Source organism: Poecile atricapillus, chromosome 3, assembly GCF_030490865.1.
Source record: "Poecile atricapillus isolate bPoeAtr1 chromosome 3, bPoeAtr1.hap1, whole genome shotgun sequence".
NCBI lineage: Eukaryota > Metazoa > Chordata > Aves > Passeriformes > Paridae > Poecile > Poecile atricapillus.
Genome location: NC_081251.1, coordinates 99,545,490 through 99,569,539, shown reverse-complemented (window position 1 = coordinate 99,569,539; position 24,050 = coordinate 99,545,490). Strand labels below are relative to the sequence as shown.

Genomic DNA, 24,050 nt, shown 5'->3' with positions numbered 1-24,050 from the left:
GAAATAACATTCCTGTATTCCTGCAAAAGGCTTAGGCCACTGGCTTCCGGGGGCACGGAGGGGCCACTGCCCGCAGCGCTGTCGCCTGTCGGTACCTGCCGAGCCCGGGCAGGGGGGCTCGGGGGCTGCGCGTTCCCTCCCGCATCGGCGCCGCTGCACCGGGCGAGGATTCCCGGCCGGACAGAGCCCGGTGCAGACGGCGTCGGGCCGAGTGGGGAAGGGTCTGCGGATGGGTGGAGGTGTTCACACGCCGGGAGGCGTCGGGCTCCGCCGGCCGGGACGTGGATCTCCGGGAGCACATCCCGCCCGTCCGCTCCGGGGCGACTCCCGAGGCCGCCGGGGGAGAAGCTGCCGCGGGCGGGCGGTTCTCCCGAGGAGCCGCCACCTCACCTGCGGCCGCCCCGTCCCTCCACCCCCGCCACCCCGCGCCGGGGCCGCCGAGCCCCAGCGAGCCGCCCGGGCACGGCGCGGCGGTGGGCGCGGCCTCCGCCGCCCGCCCCTTCCTCCCTCCTTCCTCCTCCCGCCCGCCGCTCCCGCGCCCCCCGCCCGCCGCCGCTCCCGCGGCCCCGCCGGTGTCTCCGGCCGCCCCCGCGCTCCCCCCGCCGCCGCTCGTTCTCCTCCTCCTCCTCCTCCTCCTCCTCCTTCTCCTTTCCCCCCGCCCTTCCCGCGCGGTGGTTCGCTCCTCTCCGCCCCTTTCCCCCACCTCTCCCGTCCCCTCCCACCCCCGGCTCCCCGCGGTGGTCTGGCCCGGCCCGGCGGCGGAGGGAGCGGCGGAGCGGGCGGGCGGGCGGCGCTGCCGGGCGGGGGTCTCGCTCTCCGGGGGTCTCGCTCTGCGGAGACGCGGCGAGCAGCGGAGCGGGGCGGGGGAGACAGCGCAGCGAGCGAGGCAGCGGGAGCGGCTCCCCGACCGCGGGCAGCACCATGAGGTGAGCGGCCGGCTCCGGAGCGGGCGGCGGGCGCGGGGTGGGGGGCGATGCTCCGCGCCCCTCGGCTCGGGCGGCGCACAGCCCGGAACGGCAATGGGAGCTGGGGGGATCGGCCGGCGGCGGGGGAGGGGGCCGGGCCGAGGGGAGCCCCGCGGTGGGGGAAGGGCCCATTGTTAGTGGCGGCGGGGGAAGGGCGGCCCGCCGTCCCCGTCCCCCCGCGGCGGCGGCGAAGTTGCGATCGGGAGGCGGCGGCGGGGCCCGGGCCGGGGCGGGGGGCGGCTCCGCTCCGGCGCCTCCCCCGGGCCGGGCACGGCGTGAGCCCCGGTTGCCCGTCTCCTTTCTTTCTCTGCCGGTGGTGATTTTTTTCCCCCCCTTCCCCTCCGCCTTACCCTGCGCGTGTTGCATTGCAGCAGCAGCTGGGCTTTTCCCTCGGTAATCAATAAAGAGGCGCCGGGGGGGAAGGAGGGAGGGGGGATCCCCCTCTCGGCAGCCGAGAAAGTGTCGCGTTTGGAGGTTTGGGATGTAAACACAGAGGTGGCCGCGGCTGGGGGCGGCAGGGAGGGAGGTGGGTGCCTGCTGCCTTCCCGCCGGGAACTCCCGCTCCCCGCCGGCTCATTCATTTGAAGGCGATTTTCTGCCTCCCCGGCCCGTCCCCCCCTTCCCCCCCGCCATCCTCCCCCCAGCTCGCTTTTAGCGCCTGTTCTGTTTCCATAATCTCCTTTCTGGATTGGTGCAGGACCCGGTGAGAAATGCGGCTCGGTGGCCGAGCGCTGGTCTGGCTGCTCGGGGACGCCGTGCTCCCTGTAGGCCTGCCCCTCACTCAGACAGCTGGGGAAACCAGTTACTCATGCCTTCCTTTTTTTTTTCGCCTGGAAGTTATTGTCTGCCTTGCAGTTGGATATGAACCTTCTTTGTCTTAAAGACACGACTGTAAGTCGTGAGGTCCTTTGGAGTAGAGGTCCGGCAGGATTTGCGTGATCAAAGTCGGCAAATTCCTCTGCTGCATAAAACTGATGAGCCATTAGAATTCCCTGTAAATTGCAGGAAAATCTTAATTAAATTTTTTGTACTATGAAGGTTCCCTCTTTCAGTGCACCTTCAATGGAAAGAATAGCATTGCAGTGGGAAGCATGGGAACAATCTCCCTGCTGTTTTGTTTAGAATTGTGTTCCTGTATTTCCCTCTAGTTTTCTTTGTTAACTGTAGGTATTTATGCCCTACGTTATTTTAAGCTTTGTTTTGTCTTGTGATAATTTATTTTCAGTTATTCATGTTGCTCATGTAGAAGTCAGATACCCTGCAAATGAAAAGTTACTGCTTGGAGAACCTACAGTTAGTATCCAGATCTTTTAAGCAGAGGTGTTCTTTTTAATTATCTTGACAGCCTTTAGCACAATGAATGCTGCTAACCGGGCAAGACTTGGCATAAATACCTTGGGAAGCCTCGTGTAAGTTTGGGTTTCGTGCTGGCAAAAAGTGCTTGAATTGTGAGGGTGATGCCGAGTGAAGTGAGCTATGGCAGCAGGAGTGCTCACTGTTCACTGATGTAACTGTATGTGTGCTAGGACTTGTGCCAGCTTGGAGGGAGCACAAGTATTTCTCTTAACCAGCACGACAGGAAAGTGTCTAGGTTGAACCTACCCTTAGGTTGCTTATTTAGATGTTTGATTAGTTGACTTGCAGCAGTGAGTAAATGTAGGTAAATGAATATGTTACTGGCCTTGAAGCTTGCTACCTGCTCGTGCCTGCAGAGCATCAAGCTGGTAAGGGGGACATGCAGTTGTGATTTGGAGGGTCACTCTGGTGAGCGGTCATGCGGTGTTTCAAAGGAAACTGACTGTCAGAACACTTGGTTCCAACCCTCTGGAGAAAAAGAAACAAGCTGTACCAATTAAACTACACAGGCTAAAAAAAATGATGTGGTTAAAGAAGTATTTTCTCTCTATAGAGGCACTATTAAATTTACTCAGTTTTGTTTAATTGGTCCGACTCCAGTACAATGGCAAGCTTTCACTGCACGCTCTCTCTTTGGACTTGTTTAGACTATGGTTGATGGTATATTTCTGAAACATGTTTAAACAATATCTTCATGCTGTATTTTGTTCAGGCAATGACTTTTAATGTGCATTTGCTGGTCAAGGCAAGGTCTGATGGGTGAGGAGTGACAGGATAGATGGGACAAGCGACCCGCTTTTCATATACAGCTTCTCTGTTTGCAGGTTCTGTTAAGTCTTAGCAGTTTATACTAAAAATACACTTTTGGCACAATATTGATGGGCTCGTGGAATGAGTAAACTGCAATTTGTCATTGCTGTTGGGCAGGTAAGTATGCAGTTGGTGCTCCAAAGAATAAAAAAATAAATAGATGAATTGAGGCTGTGGGGGACGGGGCAAAAGCACCCTCACTTTTTTCCTGTAAGCTGTTTTTTTCCTGAAGCATTGGCTATTCTTCAGGCATCATGAGCCTGAACTAATTCTGATGATTTTGTGTTAAGATCTTGCGTCTTGTCTGTGTGATTAGCTGGTCAGTTACCAAAGAGCAAACTGGTTTTCTTTCTGTCAAATAATACTAAACATCGTTGTGAAGAGCATCTTTGAATGTTAAAACAATCAGCAATTCTGTAAGACACAAACACCACCACTACACAAGAATTAATTCTTGCAGAAGTCTGCTTTGTATTCAAATTGAAATGATATGCTATTTGAATAACATCTGTTAGGGGTTTTAGGTTGCAGAGAAACTCTGAATATTAAATATCCCAGTTAAATGGTCTAGCCTAAGTATGAAGTTACTTGGCTCAGGAGCCAGCTTGAATAGGGCTGTGTGTATCTGTGTCTCCTGCCCTAGGTAAACAGCTGATTCCCATGAACACCTGTTGCTCTCTTTGTACTCTGGTTAGCTGACAGAAGTGCTGCCCCTAATAGAGTTTCCTGAAAGCACTTCTATTATAATAGGTATCCAGGAATGGGCATATTCAGTGAGGTTTCCATTCACCAGCTGACTGGTGGGGGGAAGAGGTGGTGAAGATGTAGGTAACAGCAGAGTTTGGTGTCCCTGTTCTAGTAATAGCATGACTTCCCATCGTATTTGTACAAGAAGAACGTGTGTGAACAGACTTTTATTGTAGCATATGTTGAAGTCTGTATTACGGAAGCTGGTAAACACAACTCTGCTGCTAGAGCTGGGATTCTACAGTGAAGGTTAACTGAATTACCCTCTCTTTTTTTTTTTTTTTACTTTCATATCAGGCTGATATTGAGTGTTAACTGCAATAAAAATAAATGAGCTTTACAAGATACTGACTTTTTAAAAATCAAACTGTACAGCCTTCCCTTGGGATTACTACATCCATTTCTTTGTGTGGGAAAGAATTGTTTTTCATTAGCGTGCTGGTCAGAAAGCAGACTGCTTAGTTGTGTTTCATTACCCAAGTTCCCAAGAACTGAGAAAGAAACAGTATTTTTAAGAAATTTGAAATTCGAGTATTTCCAGAGCCCAGTATAATAATTTGTGTTTATGATGGGCTACTATGCATTTCATATATATATGAATGTTATTCCATGTTTAGAAAGGGCAAACAGCTAAATTATTATAGATTTTGCCTTTTCTAAAAAGTCATGTTATATTCTCACTTGTGTTTTTAAGCTTAAACAGTAGCTAAATTTGTGGTCTCTAAGCCACACTGAAATTTCTATTTATTTACAATCAGCAGCATTTCTGCTCAAATATGTTGCTACAGAATGCACTTCATGTTATTATTTAAAAGTCAGCATATTTTATGCCTGGATTGGTAAGCCTTCATTATATTTTTAAGTGTTGTACTAAGAAAACTAATACCATACTCACTGTTTACTGAGTGAAAGCCCACAGCAGAAGTAACAAAGCATGTACCTTCATTAGGACTAGGAATTCTTGAAGGAACCCACACGCATTTCCTGGGGTTTCCAGGAAGGTGGGTATACAAGAGCATTATTAGTGACAATAGTACAGTTCAGTTTGCTGCAATAACTGCAGTTACTTAAGGTGCTGAAATAGCACAGCAGCAAGGCCATAAATTTGATGGTGACATTAAGTTATTGTTGGATACATAAGGTAACTCTTTGGAATTGTGCCTTTAGTTTTAATATTTGCTCGAATGGTGTATTTGAAATAGGAAGCTTAATTTAGTTGAGAAATATTTGACAAAATGTTGGAAGTGCAAGCACGCAGTTAAATTAGACTGGATATGCATAACTGCAAGCAATACAGTTCCTAAAATTGCTTGTATCTCAAGAGAAAAATTGGTGGTGTGGGCAGGTTTTTTTTTCAGGTGGATACAAGAATTCAGGTTACTTTCCTTGTTCTTAAGTAAACTAACAGATGGACTGAGTCATCTGTCTGATAGAAGTGTGGTCTTTAGCTTGCACTTTATTTGTGACAGTTGCAAGTAATTTTTGGACAGGCTGTTTCTGCCCACCTGATATGGGATCTGACAGCTGTTTTGCCCTCAAGGCCTCTGGATAGTTTAGTGAATTATTTTGATTGTTAAAGTATAAATCTTTAAAAAAATTACCATGTGAATGGAGAGTGCAGCAATGAGAATACAGTTTTTTTAGACAAAGCTATTTATGACCATCTTAGCAATTATGTTGTCAGCCTCTAAAAATTAGAAACAGTCTGGGAGTGTGTATAATTCAGGAATGCTCTCTGGAAGGGCATGTACAAGTTTTTTCTTGACTCTGATTCAGGGTTTCATGTTTGCTGTTGGAGGTCAGAAAACAAGAGCGAGTTAGTTGGCATCCTGCTTCGGGCCCCTATAGCCTAAGAGCCTTTTTTCTCCACTTCCATAAAAAGCAGAAACATTTTTCTCCCAGCACCTGTTTCAGTGGATGCTTTGCCCTAAGTGACGTCTCTCGGCGCTGCCTTAGGCATGTGATTGGAAATACTTTGTAATGAGGGCTGCTTCTTGCCATGCCAGGGCAGCTCATGTGGAACTATTATAGAAGTAGGTTATTGAACCACTGGATAGAGTCATTTGCTTTCATTACTAGAGAGAGCAAATGTATTTTGTGAAACAGATATTATTCCCTTCTTTGCTTTGACCTTTCATCTAGAATTGCTTTTGACAGTTCATGCCTGCTTCCACTCAGCAGTGGAGAAATACATGTGCCAGCTCTTCAAACATCCAGGCATGTTTAGGTTTTAAGAGTGCTGTAGTGGTGAGAAAGAGCAGAAGATATGTGCTTTTGTGCTTTTTGTGTTCGATTCAAAAAAATTTGACTTCTAGTAGTAGCTCAAATTAAATGTAGCCGAGACTGAAGTCACATCAGCCTTGCTGAACTATCAGCTGTGGTATTTGTTGGTGCCTACCTCAGTCTGCCACCCCACCTTGCCCTGCCAGTCCTTGGGAACTCAATACAACTACTTTATGTTCTTGGGCTGTTAGAATCTCCCTTGGGATTAATGTGGGAGTGAAGCTGCTTTTGTATCTGCCTGTATTTAAACCTGCCAGGTGAGGAGCCACTCTTGTGTCCCTGCTGTGCCTCTCCTGCCCTAACTTCCCGTGGGTTCTCACAAACCTGGAAAAGAACATGGCTTGTATGGAGCTTTTTTCATTGAAAAATAAACATAAACTTTTCCCCCTTTTAGAAGTAGCTGCACCACCTTATTTTAACTTTCAAATTTTCTAACATGAGAAATAAAAACGTATATCTAAGTAATTGAGTCAGATTTGAAAATACTCCCTACCAATACTGGTTGTAGAGGAAAATGTTGAATTTTACTTTAAATACTCCTAATGAATTGTTCTCCTAATTACTAAACCTCTCCCCTGCTCTCATGTATTACAAGTCTCCTTCACTCTAGCTATTTCATGACTAATGTTAAAAATGTTCCAGAAGAGAATGTGGATGTTGTGCTTACCAGCCTCTGATGGTGCTATGTGGTGGTGTGTGCTGCTCCTAATGTTATGGTTCTGAAGGCACGTATGGGAGGCTTATGGAACTGCTGCTGGGGAGGTGATGTGACATCTTTCTGGGTCTCCTGCCCAAATGCTGGTGACAGCCTGGCGGAGAAAATGGGACTGTTCAGTGGGATGTGAGATGATGTGTCAATCCGCTTCGGATTAGTCTTTCCAGCTGAACTGCTTGTAATAAGCACATGTTTTGGGACTCGATGCACAAGTTAATGTGAGGAATTGAAGTACAACTCTCTTGTCTCTGTGAGTAATCTTTAGGCAAGGCTCATTAAAAAAAAACACTGTCAATATTCTGGGAAAAAAAAAATATTTGCTCTTAGTTTCACATATTGAAAATTCCCCAGGCAAAGCTGTTTTATGTAAAAGAAGAATAGTAAAAATGCTTTCAGTTTAGTCCAAAATTGGTCTGCTTCTTTGCAAAGTCTGTGGGTTGGTGTTGTGGGCTTTTTCTTTTTTGTTTTTTTAAATTATGGTAAAGAAAGGTGCTGACACCAGGTGAAGTATGGGAGAAAGAGGTGGAAACTGATTTTACTCCAGAGGGTGATACAAAAATGCTACTTTGCTGGACTAGTGAGCTGCCAGAAATAACTCTAAACTTCTAGTTTGCAGCACAAAAGCAGTTGGAAGGATTTTGTTTGAAATTGTTTTTTCATTGTCTTTTCTTCACAAATTTGAAATTTGTTTCCTGAACTGGATTGATTACAAAGTAATCTATATGTACTGCAAATTCCATACAGAAGGTGAGGCGAGGTTGTCGTTTGCTCTAGTATACTTGCCACCTAATTCAAAACAGAAGAACTTTTAAAACCTGGAATTAAGCAGAATGATACAAGAGCAAGAGTAATCACTGGTATAGCTAAAACCTGTATTATACATTAGTTGCAGTTTTATAGCAAGTAAAGAAATATTTAAATTTTCTTTTTAGAGGAAATCAGTTTCTATGTATGTCCTTAAAGCAATTTCCTAAAATGTAGTTTAATGCCTAAAATTTTTTTTTGGGCCATTGACAGCTGTCAGTTTATTACTGGTTACTATACAGTGAAAGCAGCTTTTAAACTGAAGTGCTTTCAAGGGCATAGTAGTTGCAAAGTTGCAAAGGCATGTAGTTAAGAGAGTGTTTTGTTGTGGTCCCATCTGGCTCCTGGTGAACACTTTTCTATTTCAGTTGTATAGACCAGTATATCTTCATTTGAGGTCGTGTCTCCTAGAAGTTTATATTTTGTGGAGATTTCCATTGAAGCTGCATTTTTTCCCTGCCATATGGGACTGAAAATGGAAGTACTAAGTGGAAAGGTGATTTAAGATTGTGTTGTAGTTCATGCATTCCCAACAAACCTTTCAATACTGCTGCACTAGTGTAATTTTTACTGGCATTGGTGGAAAGAGGTGGCTGGTAGTTTTAGGTTCCTTTCAGCTTTCTCGTTGGCTTTGCCAATGTGACTTAAGCATATGCCCTGAGTAAATCTGGGCATTGAACCTGGTAGTACTGCTGCCTAAAAACACTAGTTCTTCAAATAACTTATGTTGAATATGTGTCTTTTTTCAGGTTCCAAACTTCCAGCTCCAGGCAAGCAAGAATTTTCCTTTTCTAGCTAGTGTATGTTGTTCATGTCAATAATGTGTTACAATGAACACTACACATTGCTACTTGTTTTGAAAACTTGTTTTCTCCCTGTATTTTCCTGTTCTATAAAAATCTCATTGCCCTTTGCTTTCTTTTAAAAGCTTGGAATCTTCTATAAACAGTGCATAGTGATGTGTACACCTTTTATTATATCTCCTGTGTTGGACACTTGTTGATATTTGAGGAAAGCGTATGATCCTTTTGGCAAGCCTTAGTCCATTAAACAGTGCTGTTATTTAAGAGTGCCCAGGCTAAGTTTAATAAAACAGATTTAAAAAAAAACCAACTTGCTGGATTTGTATTTAAAACTGGACACAGTGAAGCTTTCCTAGAAAACTTGGATTCTTGAACACATTTGCAAAGCCTGTTTTTAGAAATCTGCAATTGGCCTCTGTGGATGGTAAATGGACTTCACGACTTCAGAATAAACATAGTTACCTATTGTTTGAAATAGATGGTGTGGCCAGACTGACAAAACAGTGAAACCTAATCCAAGTGAGCCTAATTTTGGCAGAGATAATGAATCAGAATAGTGAATGACAGCACTGGTTAAATGATCAATATTGAAGTTTCACGTTTGTATATGAACATACTACTTAAGAAAAAGTATGCTTTGGTTATGTACTACTCCAGCAGATATACTAATGTATTATTTTTAAAATTAGATTTAGAAGTACTTTTTTCCTAGTTCAGAATACTTCTGCTTTGATAGAAATCTCTGAATATAGTCAGAGATTATATTATATTTTAATGTATTGTTTTACACCGATCTACCTAGTTGAATCAGATTAGTGTGAGTAGAACAGGAGGATGGTGCAGGAAGTGTCTGATGTATGTATGTGGAATAAACATATTTGGAACACAGGACTGCTTTCCTAGTCAGGTATGAACCACCTGGTCTGAAGCTGAATCTGGAGACAGTAGATCTGTCTCTGGTAGTCAGTGCTTTTTTCCCCTTAATTAGAGCTTGCTGTCTGAGGGAAGACATAAAAGACCTTTCCAGTTCATTGCTGTTCTGACCAGGAGAAGACTGAGGAGAGAGGTCCATTTTGGAAAGCTAGCAGGGAACCTGTATCTAATCATGAGTAGGAAGATGAGATGAATGATTAGAGCTTACTTGAGTAATAAGTGTTTGAACTTGAGCACAAGTTGAATCCAGTAGCTCAGCTGCTTCTTTAGTGTTACATGTTTTGGAGAGTAATTGAGAATGAGGTTTTGTACCATTTCAATGGTTTCCTAGGGTTTTTAACTACTGAGTGGAAGTGCAGTAGTAGCTTTTGGATAAATTTTTTTACTTTGAGATTGAGGAAGAAGACCAAAGCAGTAAACACATAAAAGAAGTCAGTCAAATAGATTTTGCATCTCAAAGATTTCATGCGGCAGTCTGAAGGATTGCGGTGGTACCATTCTAGTTTCCACAGCGTGGTGTGATGAGTCCAGTAGCCTTTAGTTTGGCCATCAGCTGTGTTAACTGCATCATATATGGATTATCCTCAGAATGATTACTGTTGCATTTTACATCTGACCTTGCATCTAAGCTGTGAGGTGAAGAAATCTGGACTGCTGCTCTCGGGGACTTGATGTTGTATTCTGGCAGTCTCTTCGAGTAGTCTGTTCATAAAGTTTGGAGGAATAGGGTGGTTTCAGGCTTCTTCTTTGGCATACTATAAAGGTGACTTTGAAACCACAGGGTATTCCTTTTATTCTGTGTACCTTTCTTATTCACTGATAGAACAGGTCTGTGTTCCTGTAATTGTCACTGTTTCCAACAATAGCTAAATCCACAAATGGCTGGCAGTAAGACAAACACAAAGGTTGCCTTGCAGGTTATGAATACTGTAGCTGTAGCTGCGTTGCTCTAAGCTTATAAACATGACAAAGGTTTTAGAAAGAGAGGCAGTATCTTTTATTAGATCACCTGCTGCAGTGGTGGGGAACAGGGCACGGGCAATTTCACACATCCAAGGGCTGAGTTCCTCAAAAAGTTGCTCAATTCTTTGGAGACACCAAGTGGAAATTTTGTACTGTGTGGATTGTTGCAGGTACATTGCAGGTACAGGTAAATTTACTGTGTGGTTTATTTTTTTTATAGGAAGCTCATAGTTTTGATGTCTGACCTCACAGCAATATTTGGTGTAATTCTTATTTCAGAGATTAAGGAATTGGGTGTTTGAAAACAGGTTAGCAGCTGTAGGATCTATTTAAATTGCTATTTGTTTTTGCATTACACTACAAAGATGATGTCTGCATAAAGGAAGTGGAGATTGCATTGCAGAGAACAATGTCAGAAAGTAAACCTGTGAAAATACTTTTCAAATGTTACTGTTTCCATGTAATATGAAGATATATTTTCCTTTGAAGCATCTGACTACTGGAAATAATTGGGGGAAAAGGATGCTTGGAATGCCTTTTTTAAAGACCCCATCTCATGTCAAGAGATGGTCTTGGTCACTGGTGTAACTTCGGTATAGTAAATCTGTAAGATGCAGATAGAAGTGGATTGCATTGCAAGGGTTGCATCTTTAGACATGACTAATGCTTAATAATACTTAATAGTAGGATTTTATATTTTCCCTGTTGAGATCCCCAGTTACCACAGGATAGAGGAGTGTACTGTTAAGACAATTCTGAATACCCTGGATATCTTGCCTTGAATTTCCATGCCTCCTTTTCTTAGGGCAGATGAATGCAAAGCAAGCAACCTCTCCTCTTGCAGTGCTTCATGCCCCAACAATAAAAAGAAAACCTTGATATAAAGACTGTTCGTGTAACTGTGAGGAATGATTGCGGGTTTGGTGATTTGTGTAGTACCAGTCTCAGAATTCAACAGCTTTTGAATCCATATATTTGAAATCTCACATTTTTTCCTCCTGGATTGAACTAACCTCCAGGTCCTTGAGTGTGTTGGTGCTTGGGGTGGGTGTAGGGTGAGTAGACTCACCCCAAAGCCCACTCATCAGGTGTTTTGGTTGTAACTCTAAGGGAGCTTACCCTGGTCTTGTCTGGGAGTGGGGAGGGTGTTTAAGCAAGAACCAGCAAAGAAACAAACACCTGACAGTGGATTCTCTCCAGTTTGCTGGTGCGTATCTTTCTATAATTTATGACGTATCAATGTAACAATTTCCCAGCCACTTGGGTGATTGCCATCTTCTTGTTCTTTTGGGAACATGGAGAAATCTTAAGCAGTTCATACTGTTTTATGAAATACTTTCCCATGAAGAGGCAGAGTTTAGGTGTACATACATTGTTATGAAATCTGAAGATAAACTGATTTTAAATTCAAAGTAGTTTGGGTAGGTGCTCATTTTTAGTATTTTGTAAGACAAAAACCAATCCCCCAAACAAAACAAAGCAAAAGCAAAATCATAGGGTTGGTTTTTTTTTTGTTTTTTTTTTTTTTGGGTTTTTTTTTTTGCATAGTATGACAGAAATATTGTAAAATGACTAAAGCATATCCTGCTTAAGAATGGAAGTTTTGTGCATCTGAGAACTTTTTCTTGGTCTTTACTGTAGAATTAAAAATTGTGCTGGCCATATGCACTGCAGCAGGGAATTTTCTCTTGGCAGCACCATACCCTCCAGCCACTTAAATGCACATTTTAACGTGGAACAGAGTAAATGCTGGAGATAGCATCTGTGGTGGACTGGTGACAAAGGTAATGTTCTGTTTCTCAGGAAGACTGGGGTTAATTGTAGCTTGGCAAGTAAAAAAAAAGAAAAAAGTTCCATATTGTTTTTCCGCAGTAGATTCCTGTTGCTATGCAACAAACAGAATGTCACTTAGTACAGGATATATTAAATTGGTATTCCCGGCACATATCTCTGCCCGTTCATTTTATACTTTAGCAGGGGGGTATGGTTCTGGCTTCCTGTAGCACTGGAGTATGAAGTATGTATTTGAGCTGCTATTCTGGGGCTCGCTGGAGCTGCGGTGACGTCAGTGCACTTGCAGAGCCTCTCTTTGTTTTCTGATGGATGGGACACCTGTGCAACAGAATCAGGCTTCCAACCAGACAAAAAGGGGTGGTGGTTATCTTCCCCGAGGTGGGATGGCATTGCCAAGCAACATGTTAACACTTCAAAAGGGAGAAATTTGTTACATGGGAAAAATACTAGGCTGTGAATTGCGAAAACCTTTATACGTGATGCAGAGGTTAATGCAGATGGCACTATCTGAATCTTTAAACCAAAATATCTGTTTAATTTTTAATTATTAGATTCAACTATAATATTTGAATATGTTCATACCTCCTCTGCCTACCTCCCCATTCCCCCAGTGCTAAACCAAGCCAGTCTCAGCATTTCAATTTTGTACATTTACTCTCAGTGGATTCTGGAATAAATGTTTAGAGCGTATTTGGGCAAATTACCCTCTGTGGCTCTGGAACCACTAATTAAGTAATGGACAAATGACAACATCTGCTAAGGCATTATTTTATTATCTAGTTAGTCTTCTGTAGTGGAAAACAAGGCAAAAGTAATATTTGAAATTTAAAAGGATGTTAATTTGATCTTTACTTCAAAGTCTGTCAAGCAATATAGATGTCTGAAACAGAAATTGGGAAGCTGAGGATTTGTAATACTGTGGTTTTGTAACATATGCCTTGTGTCTCAGGTGGCATGATGTTTATACTATGTAATAATCGACCTTATTTTAGTCAGTTTTCTGAATTTTCACGTGGGTTTTGAAAGACAATTCACAAAATCTGAGCTGAAATTAAAGTAGATACTTAAATTAGCAGGTCAAATACTGTTACTTTCTTGCTCTTAAAACTGCCTAACATCTCTTTAAATCTGAAGCAGATTTGAAAGAAGCTTTTTTAAAAAAAATAATATAGTAAATGTACTTATGTACAGCTTCTTAAGAAAGCAGAAACCGAAAGAAAGAGTTGAAGTAAAGCTAGGAAAAGATTCAAAACACCTCTCAGTACTGTTCTCTTGCTTGTATTGCCAAGGGGGTGGCTCTAATCTATAAAGCATCATTGAGCAAGCAGCCTTTAGTAACACAAATGCCTTTCTCGTAGTCTGATGCTTAATTCAAACCTCAGTGCCAGAGAGTGGTTCTCAAACAGGCCCAATAAAAAACGTTTGTGTACACAAAGAGAACTTGATGCAACCTAAAAAATTCTTAGGCATTTGGTGAGATCAAGCCTGAGCTCTGTCACAGAAATTATTTAAATACGTGGCCAGGGATGCTCAGGGGCATTTTGCTTTCTGTTTTGAGAAGAGGGATCTCTGTTTCTGTTGCACAGCTGTTTGGGGAGAATGGGAAAACTGCTTGTGACTTTCAATGCTATGATGGCTTGTTTTAATTCTATATTTTGGCACAGGAAACAGTAGGAATTTGTAAAAATGTTTCCACTTCTTGAGAAGGGAGGCAGGATGTAATTTAATTGTGAAGATAGCATTTTCATTTGTAACTTGGATGAAATGAACTTATTTTAGTGTGTAGATGGAGCAGTTCTAGAATATACCCAGGAAATTGGGAAATCTGAGCTGTAAGTTTTAAGTAGTGTGCAGGTAGGCTGCTTAGGTAAATCTTAAACGAACTCAGAGTAGAAAGTGAATGTTCTAGAAACACTCTGGTTGTAGCACAAAGAGCATTTAAAAGTTAAGTTCAGGTGCTACGCTTCTATAAATAGGGCTGTGACAAAACAGTCAGCTTTTCATATCCAACATCTTTCCTCCCAAATTGAAATTAAGTTGGGGCAAATCTTGTAGATTTGATACCAGTGGTCCAAAGTTCTGTTTGGCTGTTGAAAATACATCAGTGCAGTCTTCCTGTATATGTGAGCAGTAACAACACCGTGCTAGTTCTTGGTCATTCATTAATACCTGTGTGCATACAGCAGATGCAGAATTATCTCAAAATGGATGTTGGAGCATGTGAATGATTTTGCGCTCATTTTTTCCTCTCCTGAAATAGAGCCTGGATTCTGGTTTGCAGATAGAAATAGATGGTGGTTTGAAGCCTGCCCTTTTTTTTTTGTTGTTTTTGTTTAGTTTGTCTTTTTTTTGGAGGTTGGAAAGTCTCGAATGAATGAGGTAGGGAATTGCTTGAAGATAAGATGATTTCATGGATTCAGCTCAGTGTTTTCTGCAAGCACTGACTGCTTCTTATTTTTCAAAGAATTTCTGTCCTTTGGTGCCGGTTGAGAGTTGTCAGGGGTGTTCATTAACTGTGTCCTGGCTTGTTTTCTTACTGACTAACTTAAGACTGTGGGCCTGATTTGTCAAAACATTAAATTATTCAGCATCTACCTTAGTCCTTCAAAGCAGAGAGAATCTTAGATGGCCACTGAAGACAAAGGCCCCTAGATCATCTTGGATTAAATGAGCAACATCAGAAGATTGGGTGCACCAGTTGTTGTGCTTCAGCTCTCCCATGGAGGAAACAACTTCCTGTCTGTTCTTCCTTTTCTTTCCAACTTCTGCTAATTTCTTAAAAAGAAGCTGTACTCAAGTTTGAAGCTCTCAAATGCTATATTTTATGACACTGTGCTTAAACTGTGAATAACTTCTGAATTTGGTATTCAGAACAAGTCTTGATTAATGTGCAAAAAACGTCACTACACATTGAATAATGAAGAAACCTACTAGCTGTTCGTTTACTCCTCAGTTCATCTATCCAAAGTCAGAGGCAGTCTGAGAAAAAAGGTGGGAGGGGTGAGAGGAGTAAGTATGTAACTAAGACTTTTTAATGGTTTTACAACTGCAAGTCACTCCTTCCTTCATATATAAGCAACCAAAACTTTGAGGCGCTCTTTACTCTTGTACTTTTTTTTTAACTTTGAAATTTATTTTTTTAACCAGAATACAGTGTAATTTTTCATGTTTTTTAAAAATTGAAATAATAGGCCAAACATAATGTGCCATGATATTTGAAAGAGTCATAAATTTGGAACAGCTAGATTGTCAGCTGCATGTGCTCCCTAAAATCACCGTAACTCTCAGTAGTTCTTGTCCTGTTAGTAGAACATGCACATGAAGGAAACTGTGTTCACAACAAGGTGTGTGTGCCAGGGAGGAACCCAAACTCCAGGGATCTGTGGTCTCCTTGTACTGTGCTTAATCAGAATTGCTAACTTAAGCCAATTAACATCCATCAGTAGTTATCTGTCAGCTTTTAAGACAGGACTAGAACACTTTGTTCATTGTCCTAATGTTTTGTGTAGGTTAGACCTGTTGGCTTTCTCTGAAGGTGCTTTGGATTGGACTAAATTGATCTCTCCTTTACCATACCAAAAGATGGGTAATGTTCACCTGACTGGGACACTCCAGTGACTCCTTTTAGATAATTGGAAGTGCACCTGTTCTACAGTAAATGATGAGAGATGGATCACTTGTGAGTTTTGGCTACATGGCAAATGTAGGCTGGGTTATTAAGGAAGGAGTTGTTGTGGTACTCCCTAAGTGGCAAGGAACAGCTTTTCAGAATAACTGTACACTTTCTCTGCCTAAATCTTTGGAGGCTCTAGAGAAAAATTATGCCAGAGACCATCCAGGCAGACAGATTTTTCCTGCAGACTCTGGTCTGTAGGTTGGAGTTTTGGCGCCTCATTTAAATGTATCTTTAATCTGAGATGGTATCACCTCTGCTGGGAAACTTTCCCCCATTCTGACTTATCCTTGGGAGTTTTGTCTCACTACATTATTTAAATCTTCCTTCTGTATATTAAGGCTTCCATACTCACTTACTGTGGACAGTACAGACCAGCTTATTCTCTCTGAAGCTACCTCTAGTGTATGCGAGGCTTTGTGTTTCTCCTGAGTCTTTTCAAGATTTTGCCCACCAATTTCATTAATCTCTCATTGTGGTCTGTTTTTAAGACCTCCTGCCAGTTGTTGCTCTCTACTTGGTCCACCTCATTTGGAAGCTAATGCTGATTGTTGTCCAGTCTGTCATATACTGATTTGCATCTATTCACTGGAATGTATCTAAATGTAGACCTGAAGTTGTTTTTTCTGTCACTCTTGCAGTATGCCAATATTAGTCAGAATTCCTACCCTGCTTGCATCTTCTTCTGGGCTCCTGTCCTCTCTGAAAGCAAGAATACTCATCCATCTCTTTATGGTTGTGCTGCAACACAGGCATTGCAAAGCTGCACTTGAAATATTTTCTCTGAGTGTAGCATCTGGTGTCTGAATAAGGTTTCCACATCTCCTTTCTGCTCTCCTTACAGTAATTTTGTGTATACATCTCTTACAGAAATGCCCTGTGAATGCTGTCAAGAACAAAGTCATTCGACGGCATCTGCCCTCTGTGCTAATTAGTGTAGGACTCCAGAAGAACTGGAGGAAATTAAACTTATTTTACATCATTAGTTCATAAGTGGCATTGAAAATGCATTTGTTATCTTTTAGCAGGTTTTTACTAATAGTTTATGCTGATGTTTTCCTTGTGATTGAAGTTAAACATAGGTTCTTTATAGACATGACAGCCTGTTTCCTTCCCCATTCAAAACCTCACATCTGCTCTGCGTGTAGATCTGGGCCATGGGCTTCTGCAGACCTGATTGACATCCCTCCAGGGGCTGAGGTTCTCAACACCAACTGAAATACAGTAGTTTTGTGGAAAATGTTGCTGAGTTTCTCAGCTTGGAATTCTATCTGTTCAGTGTAAGCCTGACAACTGCAGTCTCCTGAAAACTGAGGCTTGTAGCTATGACATTCAGGATTTCCTCATGGGAGGAAGGTACATAGTAAGTGCAGATACAAAAAAAGTCATCAATCGTGGTTGAAGCTTGCAAATTTTTCCACAGTTGAGAAAATGAGCTTTGTAAAAAGCCGTGTGGAGCAATCTGTTGCTGGTACTGCTGATAGTACTGCGGAGAAAAGACTAAAGCGTAGAGTGAGAATGGTGTGAGCTCCCCTGGTAATGCTCAGGGATCGATTTGCACAGGGTTACCCTCTTGGGATCCAAGCAGGGTGGACCAGTTTATGGGGTAAGACAGCCTACTGTCTTTATGGGGTAAGATAACCAACCTCCTCCCCCTCTTTCAGGCTTTGCAGGAATAACCCTCTTTTTACTGTGAACTCTTCTTGCTGTAGTTACACAACTGCACTATGCCTCAGATTTTGTTCCCTTACCGTGGCACCAGTCTGTTGCAGGCACCTGATTAAAATCCTTTCAGTCTGGTTCAGGTTGTTGTTTGCTGCAGTGGATTGTAGCAGAGTTCTGTACTGAATCTTAAATTTGCTCTGACTTTCAGCTGAAATTCCATGTTTTCATCAGAATGAGGTATATTGTCATAACAGGAATCTGCATAGTTTAGAAACGTATAAGGCAGTCTAGATGCCTTATAGAGTGGTTTGTGATTTATACTATGTTCTTCTATAATATAAAGTTTGTAAGTATAATAATTTTTTAAAACAAAATGTTTTACTTGAAAATAAATTTCTGCTTGGAGAAGCTTTGTACAATGAGAGAGAGTTTTGCTGAGATTTAAGTAGCAGTACTCCTGGCTTCTGCACCTAGCAAAAATGCTACCTGAAGAGATAGGTGGTTTGTCTCCTTTGTACATGACTTATTTGTGTTTCATAATTGTCTGAAAGTGTTGGAAATACTGCTAGACTGTGTTATCAAATACTAATTTTCTGTGTAGCTACTTGGTACACTTAGGGGATAAGCTTTTAAACTGGTAATCACAGATTATTTACTTCTATTTGAAACTATTTGAATTTTTATTAAAAAGTGACAATATGACCACTTGTGTCTGCAAAATAGCCTGCACATGTGAGAACCTTCTCATTTTGCTTCCCTTTTGTGTTGCAACAAGCTACTATGTGTAGTTATGGGCTTTTCATGGGATTCCTTTCATCTCCTGTACAGTGCTGAGTATCTTTAGGCTTAAGTGAGTGACTTCATGCTGGTTGTCTCCCTATTGGATGTTGGGTTTAAAAAGCTTCATAAACAGTATGGAAGAAGAGATCAGAAGAGGAGTGGGAGTGGGGAGAGTGCCCAAGCTTTTTATCCAGCTAATTCCATGTATAGAGAAACCTTAACTTACTGTTTTAAGTAAAATCCAGATGTGTGAGGTAAGTGGCCATTTTTTGTATCAGGAGCATCACGTACCTTTCGAAAACGAGCGCTGCCTTTTGCTCCCAGCCACACATCTTAACCAGTGGGGCCAGCAAAGGCACAAGTGAAAACCTGAAATAGATACTTGCATTTTAAACCTCTCTCAGTGGTATTCTTAACGAAGCATATGTTCATTTGGCAGGGAGTGTCTTTCTGTCAGCTTTCTGCCAAGGATGCTTTCCAGGTGATTATTGTAGGGTTGCAGGTACCTGTTGATGGGATGATCAGAAGAACATCCTCAGGGCCATCTTTATAGCCCAGCCATTGTGGAGCTGCTACCAAAAAATATAATAGGGCAAAGAGGAATTCATTGGTAGTGGTGTTTTACAAGCTTGTGTGATGCATATAGCCATCCTCCTTGTTTTCTGTGTTTTACCTATAACTTAGCTTAACTTCCAAACTTAAGTTTTGGAATTTAATTATGCTTGGTCAAAATAAATGTTGTTATGAGGGCTTACCTGATTAGGGCTTTGTCTAAGCTTCACTAAGTGCTGATAAATTATGTCTAGCATTTGTTAAAATTGTATTTCATTGCAAGCTTTGTAGAAATTAGAAGCAGAATTTTTTTGTGAAGCTGTTCTGGTTTTTTTGCCATTCTTTTCCTAAAAATTTTGAAGTTAATGGAACAGTTTTTCTAATGTTAATTAAAACAATTTAAAAACCATTTTATTCCTCTAGAGATCTTTAGGGGTTTTTTCTGTGATTGGGACTAACTGGACAAACTGCAACTGAAGTATCAATTCTAAATTTAGTTTGCATTTTAAAAGATCTTTTATATGCCTTGTTTGCAAAACAGGTTATTGTCTAAAAATGAGAATTTTTGTTTCCTAGCTTTAGAATGTCTTGCTCTATGGTTGACATGAGGCTTGGTCAGCTCAAACCACTTCAGAATCTATTTGCTCATCTTCAGAGATAATGGTATAAAAAGCCACTTTAAAAAGTGTCTGCAGGCTACAGAAGCCCCAAGACTTCCCCCCGTATTTCCCCAGTTTGGGGAGAACTTTGGTGACAGCCTGTGTACTCCATGTGACCATGGCAAAAAATGCTGGGATTATTTGCAGCTCTATTTGATCCGTGGAATGCACTGCATCTATTGTTAGCTCTCCAGCTGAAGCAAGAGCTGGAGTTGTTTTTCTCTTTTGACATTGCAGCAGGTCTGGCCAGACATCGGTCTTGAGTAGTTAAAGGTGATGGGATTGGCAAACTTCCCATCCTTTCAGTAGCCATGGGGGAGCTGAGATGTGGGAGATCATAACTTAGGTAGTTGGGATTGCTTTAAAATTCTTCAGAGGACTGCAGACAGTATCTCTGTGCCAGCCTGTAAAGTTCACCGTGTTCAGCTTTCCTGTTGGGTTTAGTGTCTCTTGGAAGTCTAAGCGCTTTTCCTGGATAATTCCTTACCACAGAGATTAAACACTGTGTGTGTGATAGTAATGAGGGCAACATTGTCACATCTCGCCTGTAAACACACCAGCCTCGCTAGCTCACATACACGTGCTCCTTTGCTGCTGAGATCATCATCTCTTTTTTCTTTTCTTTTCAGCATAAAATTTGGATATTGAACTGCTCACAGTTTCTTCACAAAGCTCACAGATCTGTTAGTTGTCTCAAATTCAGTCGCACTCTGCATTGAGCTTTCTAAATTCCTTACATCTGATAGCCTGCTCTTGGAGGAGCATGGAGCAAGGCTTTTATGGTGTTACCTGATAACCATAGAACAGGGCTTGTAGGGACTGGATTGAGGTTGATTGGTTGGTTATGAAATATTAGATAAAAATATATCAAAAGTACTATAGCAGTAGATTACTGATGAAATAATGTAAATGGGTTTGAAAGCTGTTACGTCTAAAATTAATGTCAGATTCAAAAAGCTTGCCCAAAAATCGCATCCCCAGTTGTGATCCCTGGGCAGAGTGGCTGTTTATTTAAACTGGGACTTCCTTCTGACTACTTAAAACAATAGAAAATGACTTTTTAACTATAAGACTTCGCTTCCTATCTGAGATTTAACTGCCTTGATAACAAAACAAAGAAAACAGGATGTGTAATTTAAACAAGACAGATACCAGGATTCTGTGATTCCCTGCCTATGGAGGGATTGAGGTTTTGTGTGAACTACAGAGATTTCAGTACCAGAGTAGCATTAAAATTGAAGAAGTGCCCTGCTGAGACAAACCACTGATCAGTGTAGGCCCATACACCATCCTGGAGAGTAGCAATAGGAGAAGCTGCTTGGAAGAAATTGCCAGCAGCCCCTTAGGGATCTCCTTTCCTCTCCCTCTGCCAGCAATCTAGAATCCATTGTCTATTTTGAGGTGTTTTGGAACATGCCTATAGGTTCCTTTTATTATATTTTTAAAAGAACCTGTTACCCATGAATTCCTCTAATTCCTTTGTAGCTTGCTGATCTTATCTCTCGCCATAACTTCCTGTAGCAACAAAGTCCAGAAATTCACTATCTTTGTATGGAATTTTTTAACCTTTAGGATGGTAGGGGTTTATTTACATGAAGTCAAATCACAAGTTCAGATTTGCAACTGCTTCCCTTTGCCCTGTCATTCTGTGAATTCTGTGTCTGTGAAGCAGCCTGGTTCATGGTATGCAGTACAGTACAGTGAATGCATTTCTTTGCAAGTAAAATGAAAAGGAGGAGCAATCATGTTGCTTGTGCTACCCTAAGACCAAAAGGGCATTTTAAATTTTCCTCAGTGTGGATTAAGTGGATATGCAGATGAAGGAGTTTAGAGTATCCAAACAGCACCTTCCAATTTATTCTTTTTAGCAAATAAAGGTCTGCACTAGTAAAGGAAGATCTTTCTAAACATTTTGACAATTTTTTGACAGGTTACTTTGGTGATTGCTCTAGCAGTCTGTAATATTTTTATGGCACTGTTTCTATAAAAGTGTTCTTTGTGTGTCTAGCACTGAGGCAGTTCATGTTGCGTAATTTTTATGGCTGGAGGGAAGAGCCTGAAACTTGCACAGCTCCTGTGTATGATTTACCCTGTGCAAGAACAGGGCTTTCCTGCAGCTATTCCTTGCAGCTCTTGCATCAGGTCACTGTCCTGCTGCTGTACCTGGTTCATTGCTCAGATTACAGGTCAGTTTTGCTTGGTTTTATTTCTCCCTTCTCTGCGCCCCCCCCCCCCCCCCTTTTTTTTTAGCTATCCCTATGTAGCTGTGTTTAGAACAAAGCACAGAAAACTGAACAGAAATCCTGTGGCATAATGGAATATTAAATTTGCAAGCTTCGAATCTGTAATGCAGGAATGTGAGTACTAAGTCCTTAAACTTTAAATTCCCAGGACCCTTGTATGTCAGGAAAAAAGTCAGTAGATTTTTATGGTGTAGTAGTGTAGTTGGTTGGCTCTTTAACCTGCCTTCCCTTTATCTCCGTGATATGAGAGTTGTAAAACTGAAGCATGGTGACCTCAGAAGATAGTTATGGTGGCAGCACTCTATATACTGTGACTTTGATGGAAGTGCTCTCCTTGACACTTGAGTTTTTCAGTGTAAGAGATATATTGACTGAAAAAAAACCCCAACATCTATGATTTAGTAAAGTCTAGTGAAATGTTTGAATTTGTTCCTCTTTGAAGTTGTATGCTGGCCATTGCATTCTTACTGCTTATGTCTGTGGATTGGCATAGTCTATGTATTGTAAATGTTAGGATTACTCCAGGAATTTTCTTATAGCATTTCTGGATGTTTTAAGTCTTAATCTGATACTAATGAAGGTTTTTGGCTTGATTTCTCTTATATCCTTGCTTATCATGGACAGAAGTAGGAGTAATTCTTCAGTGATGAAAAGTGGAAATTTGTGGGCTTTGGATATTGAAGAGGTCAACAATCTAATGTTGAAGTACAGGCAAGAAGCTGATGAGTTCCTGATTTGTTCTGGGGAATCTGAAATGCTATTTAAAACCTTCACAGGTAATAAACACTCAGAAGGTGCAGTTAGTTACAGCAGATTTCTTATTTTTTTGCCTGTTTGATGCTGGCTGTAAAGAGTGTAGCTGTGTACAAGAAAATGTGGTTGTGTTCTAGTTAATTCAAAATTCAATTATGTTTCCATGTCAGGACCAAAAGCTGTCTTTATTTACGGTTGTAAAGCTCCCATTGAAAGGAGCGGAGGTTATGTAATTTAACTTTAGGCCAAATTAGGTTCTTTCAGATTGTAAAATGGAACAGTGAATGATGCAGGAAGCCTTACTTGTCTTGTCTCTTAGAATTACAGAGGGGTAACACCTAGTGAGGATATTTGCTGACCACAGTGAGTTGCCTTTAGAAATGAGCTCCCATTTTAAGGTGGATAATTCTTAATACAGAAAACGTCTGCCTTGTGTTTCCTTTAAAAGCAGTTGTGAACTTAATTCATTATGTCTCTGATCCAATTAAGAGGCCCAACTTTGTATTTAGCTGTTTTATTTCTCTGTAGTATTGTTGCTGATGGCTAGCTGCAAAAATCAGAGTGTACTTAGGTGTTTTGAACATGACTTATTTTCACATGCCTTTTTTTCTTCTTTTTTTTGTCCTGGGAAATGGAACTCTGGCTGAAAGGGTGTTCACTGTTTGTTTGGGGCCTTTTAATTAATGAATAGTTTTTCTGCTAATTGTTTTTATAGGGGGATAATACCATAACCTAGATTAAAATAAAAAAAATACTGCAATAAATTTGGATTCCTACTCAAACTGTAGTGACAGCAAATTGATAATGAAATGCTGTCTAGAGGCACTTGCTATTATAACCGAATCACTTGGTTTAAGTTTTATCACTGGAGTATCCAGAACTGAATATTGATGAAGGGTAGGCATGATTCTGGATGTTGTTGCAGCATAAATTTTGCAAAGAACAGCATTTTTAGCTGTTGGGATTCTACACCATATACAGCAAAGGAGCCGAACAAAAAGTGTTAAGCAAGAAGAAAGATTATTTTTTTTTCCGATGAAAATCGAAATGCTGGAATGGCATTGTTAGTTAAACGTATGCATAGAGATTTTGGGTAAGTTATATCTAGGCTGCATCACATAAATTAAACTTAAAATACAGTCACTATTAGAGGATGTATTAATTCAGTGCTATGGCTTTCTCTTTGGAGGAAGGGCTGGTGTATTGCAATTCTCCTTTGTAAGCATCCAGCAGGCTTATTATCAACTGGAGAAGGATCTGGAAGGAGCTTTTTGTCCCGGCTGCTGTGCCACACCCTGGTGCTTACCTGGCTGCCAGGAGAGGCCCTGGCAGGCTCTGCAGTGAGCCACTGCTTCAGCAGGCACCACCTGAAATGTGGCACAGCGGGAGAAGTCAGTGCTTTGCCTTCTGGTCCTAAAGAACCTTCAGAAACAGAGTGCAAGTCTCTTAAGGTGTAAGACTTGATAGAAAGCTCTTTTTAATGGCCTCATTATCAAGTGTGTGGGGCTTTGTTGGGTGGCTTTTGTTTCCTCACAAAGTTATCTAGTTTTCA

The 24,050-nt window shown here is 41.5% G+C and overlaps 1 protein-coding gene across 6 annotated transcripts in view; it reads left to right on the top strand.

Annotated features, from left to right (window-relative positions):
- Positions 1-708: 708 nt before the first annotated feature.
- ENAH (ENAH actin regulator) overlaps positions 709-24,050 on the top strand; it is a 90,456-nt gene continuing 67,114 nt past the window's right edge. For all 6 annotated transcript variants that reach the window (XM_058835233.1, XM_058835232.1, XM_058835231.1 and 3 more), the window contains exon 1: positions 709-926. In XM_058835233.1, coding sequence (XP_058691216.1) covers positions 922-926 — 5 coding nt within the window. In that variant the 5' untranslated portion in view covers positions 709-921. The remainder of the gene's footprint in view (positions 927-24,050) is intronic.